The sequence below is a fragment of the Austrofundulus limnaeus genome, unplaced genomic scaffold (genome assembly GCF_001266775.1).
Source record: "Austrofundulus limnaeus strain Quisiro unplaced genomic scaffold, Austrofundulus_limnaeus-1.0 Scaffold769, whole genome shotgun sequence".
Lineage (NCBI taxonomy): Eukaryota > Metazoa > Chordata > Actinopteri > Cyprinodontiformes > Rivulidae > Austrofundulus > Austrofundulus limnaeus.
The window spans coordinates 102,892-107,088 of record NW_013953171.1 but is presented as its reverse complement, the minus strand read 5'-3'; the positions used below and the strand labels follow the sequence as shown (position 1 = coordinate 107,088).

General features: G+C 42.2%; 1 protein-coding gene across 1 annotated transcript in view; it reads right to left on the bottom strand.

Annotated features, from left to right (window-relative positions):
• The window catches only part of xpo4 (exportin 4), a gene marked incomplete in the record, with an annotated part of 131,137 nt that overhangs the window by 125,249 nt on the left and 1,691 nt on the right, over positions 1-4,197 (bottom strand). The window contains 1 exon segment of the mRNA XM_014028491.1: positions 463-568. Within this exon segment, the coding sequence (XP_013883945.1) occupies positions 463-568 (106 nt within the window).

Sequence of the window (4,197 nt, the reverse complement as noted above, 5' to 3'; positions counted from 1 at the left end):
AATTAAATGTTGCTGAAACAGCAAGTTTCTCAGTGGATCTACACTCAAAAATGCAGCCTAGGTGGAGTAGTCGAACACAGATCCACCGATCCTTCAACACAGAGCTTCTTCAGAAGACAAGCTGATAAAATATATTTTAAAAATCTGTATTGTTTGATACAAGTGTGTATTGAACCTAAAGAACTGTTCGATACAGGTACATGTATTGTTGCACCCCTGCTAAATTTATGTTTATTATATCCCCACTCCAACTGCAAAGAAGATTGTTGTGTTTTACCCAAATATCACAGCTCAAAGGTTTGACCAAAACACCAGAATCTGAAGCTCAAATTAACTTAGAATATGTCCAAAAATGTCACAGRGAATATGCAACAATGACTCAAAAATCAAGTAATCATACTTTTTTCTTTTAGGTTACTATTAATATGAACATAGAAAGGATTTTTTTTCTTCAATAATTACCCAGGATGTGCTTGCAGATGGCAAATGGGGATTTGGACTTTCTGAATGAGAGGAAAACATGTTCAGCGTGTTGTCTCTGTTCTGTGCTGACCATGGACGGCGGTGCCTGGAAAACAAACAGCAGCAGCGTTTAAAGACAAGGCTRGCTTGTGTGGAAGTGAGAAACTTTTAAAACAATAAACTCACAGCTGTAATCACAGCTTTCAAAGCTCTGTCGGTTTAGTGTATTTTAACTGAATCACAAATAACAGCATAGAATTATTGAATTATACCAGCATCCCTCTCATTATAATATGAACGGTTTTTACAGTTGAATAACTAAAAGTAAAAACACAGATTTTATTGAGGAGCATCTCCATGATACCACTCAGCGGGAAAGTCACATTCCAGGCCTAATTGCACTAAAAGCAGCTCTGTGGCTGAAGGCAGCAGAGGAAAGAAAGAATCCTTTTACCCAAGAAAACACAACACACACAACTGAACAAGAAATCACACTTCAAACCACACAAAGTGCCAGGATGAGATGGCACACACGAAACATAAAGACAATCAGCAGATCAACACTGATGTARTCTGCTCCAGGACCAAACCTAAAATCTGTTTTTTAGTTTTATTAAAACTAAACATGGTAAACGGGGTGTCATTTCTGGGACTGTTTGGTACATTTCTGACCCAGTTACATACAAGAGGGAAGACTGAAAGCTATATTTTTTGACACAACAATAAAATTGACACTTCTTCACTCTACAGGATCCTCAAAGCGCCATGCTAAGGGACTCGGGCTGGTTGGTGTGTTCTCACCAAAGTGAGCAGATGTGTCCTTTATTCAAAGTGGTTCCAACATAAAATTAAAAAGAATTTTTATTGTGCTTTATAAAATATGTACAAATTATGCATAATAAAGTTCTGATGCATCTCAGTAACCCAGGAGGAGAAACCAAAAAGAAAAAGTTAAGTAGAGACAGGTTCTTCTTTAAAATTTTGAGACTCCAGTCTGAGGAGTTTCAGGTGAACTCAAGCCTTGTAAGCTCCGCCCCCACATGGTGGACAAACACATTAGTCACATGCAAAAGAGGACCATCGCCTAACAATAGGCTTGATTAGCTCTATTAAGTCACATGCAAAAGAGGACCATCGCCTAACAATAGGCTTGATTAGCTCTATTGTTCATAGAGGGTCATGAGCCCTGAATCACCTGACTATCCTTGGGGCCCTGATTCACACCAGGGGCCTCATGTATAAACGGTGCATGTGCACAAAAAATGTATCAAAACCAACGTTGCGTGAAATTGTGCATATATTTACGCACATTTTTCACCTGCCTTGAGAATGTGCGGCAGCCGCACAAAGTTTTTCAGTCGACAGTTTTAACCCGCAAAGTCATTAATCTGACCTGTATCCACAGAAATATGACTTTGTTGTGTTTTCTGGATGTAAGGAGCATGTGAACACGCTGTCAGATTTTTATTTTAGTTTGAGTTTTTATTGTTTAAACTGAACGATCATGAAACTGAACCCCAGGACTGAAAATCATTTAACCTCAGACAAGAAAATAGATCAGTCTAAAAATGCTCAAAGAACCTCAGTCCAGTCTGTAAACGGTTTTATATTTTTGTCACATAGCTGAAAATCTTTTGGGTCCCGGGCCAGAAAAACCCGACACATTACGTGTGACATAAAAAAATAATAACAAAATAAAAAAGGCTGAAGAGAGGGAGCAAAATCGGATGCAAATGGTGGCTCACTGTACGGTAAGAATAATTATTTTTTCTGTGTGTAACCTTCTGGCTGATGCTGAGTTGTGGCCGTAGCGCAGCAGGCTCAAGCTTTGGGTAGATTATTGCACCAGGCGCACGCACCCTCGCCAGCTGGGAAGGTGTTCATACGTATATGTCAACCCCTTTGGACGTTTACCTGTCTAACGAGCCTCAAAAATCTATATTTTTTGCAAAAAATCCGTAGGCTACCACTCGTACCCGCTCGTGGGGGTGGGGTGGGGGTCTGTACGTGGAGATGACAGCGCCTGCTGTAACGCAGGAAAGCAAAGGAGAGCAGAAAAAGTGGATAACGTAATGTTTATTGTTTTTTTTTATTTCATTTTAATTAACTTTTTTTAAACGTCCGTTCAACGCCGTGTTCAACTAAATAGACAACAACAAACCAGGCTTCAACATCACATTTGGGAGATGTCTGTAAATTTCAGAAAAATCTCAGCTTTGGTTATCCCGTGCGAATGCGCCACTTAAAACAATGACMCMCACTAYTTATTTAGACAGTTTTCTCACTCAYTTACAGTTTAATGTATAATTTTCCTGCATCTAAAAATCATCTCTGATCCCACAGAGAGGAATCTGAGAAGAATCTCACACGCTGGACACATTTACATCTATTTTACAGATTTAAATGGAGGTGTATCAGGGGAGGTGTCTCACGTGCGCTCAGTTCCACGTTCATTGGGATGTATAAAGGAAAGGTGCGCAGGAACATGAGTGCGCACAGTTTTATACATCTGAATATTTTGGTGCGGCGCACTTTTCTAAACGTGTCCGTACGTCAACTTTTAGTGTGAAAGCTGCGCAATCCTTTATGCATGAGGCCCCTGATCACAGGGTCATACTTGCAATAACAGCATTGTAAGAGGGGGACAACTGCTGCTTTTTACACCACTCTCTGCAGCAGAACCACTCTTTCCACAGAACAACTGTGCCTGGAGTCAATCTACTTCACAAATGGGGACAATAATATAGGCAGAAACATGGGTGTACTATGGGCTCCCCAGTTTYCCCTATTGTTGCAAACCTGTACATGGAGGAGGTGGAAAAGAGAGCTCTGATGTCCTTTACAGGGACACCACCGAGCCATTGGTTCAGGTATGATGATGACACCTGGGTTAAAATTAAATACCAGGAAGTCCAACATTTCACCCCAAAGATCCAGTTCCCCGGCAAAAACAGAGAAATATAGTGTATGCTGTTAAGTGTCAGGAGGACTGTGGTCAGTCATACATTGGGGAAACAAAACAGCCACTGTTCAAAAGAATGAGCCAGCACAGACGAGCTACAGCATCAGGCCAGGACTCTGCAGTTTACACTCATCTACAGGTCAGGACTCTGCAGTTTACACTAGGAATGCGTGATATAAACGATATACGGTAGAAATGATATAAATTTGTCCTATGATAGAGATCTGTAGTCTACCGGCCAACCGCGCAATTATTTTTGATGACTTAACCGGCTGGAGTCAAAACAGAGGAAGCAGGAAGCAGCGTGGCTGAGAGCGTAAATGAAGAGGGGTAAAAAAATAATAACTTATCCGGACCACTGTTTAYGTTTACGTGACGGTGCGCCTGCAGCGGGAGGAGAGCGCACAGCGGCACATGGTGACGCAGCGAGGCTGAGAGCGCAAATGAAGAGGGGTAAAAAAAAAAACAACTTATCCAGACCTGGTTCGGGTGTGCGAAAATGAACGCCGAACTGTTTACGTTTACGTGATGGCGCGTCCTCTGGTCAGTTGCCGAACGACCACACTGCCCGCAGCGGGAGGAGCGCGCACCGCGGCACATGGTGACGCAGCGAGGCGACAGTCAGTGCAGGTGAAGTCAGTGCTCAGGTGTGACGCAGAAAMGCTCTCTGAGTCTGGACCTCGTTTCTCCTGCGGTCATAGCGCAATACTGTCTCCTTGTACAGCGGGGAAGCGCTGTGGGAAAGGCTGACAGACTGTCTTTCCAAAAAAAAA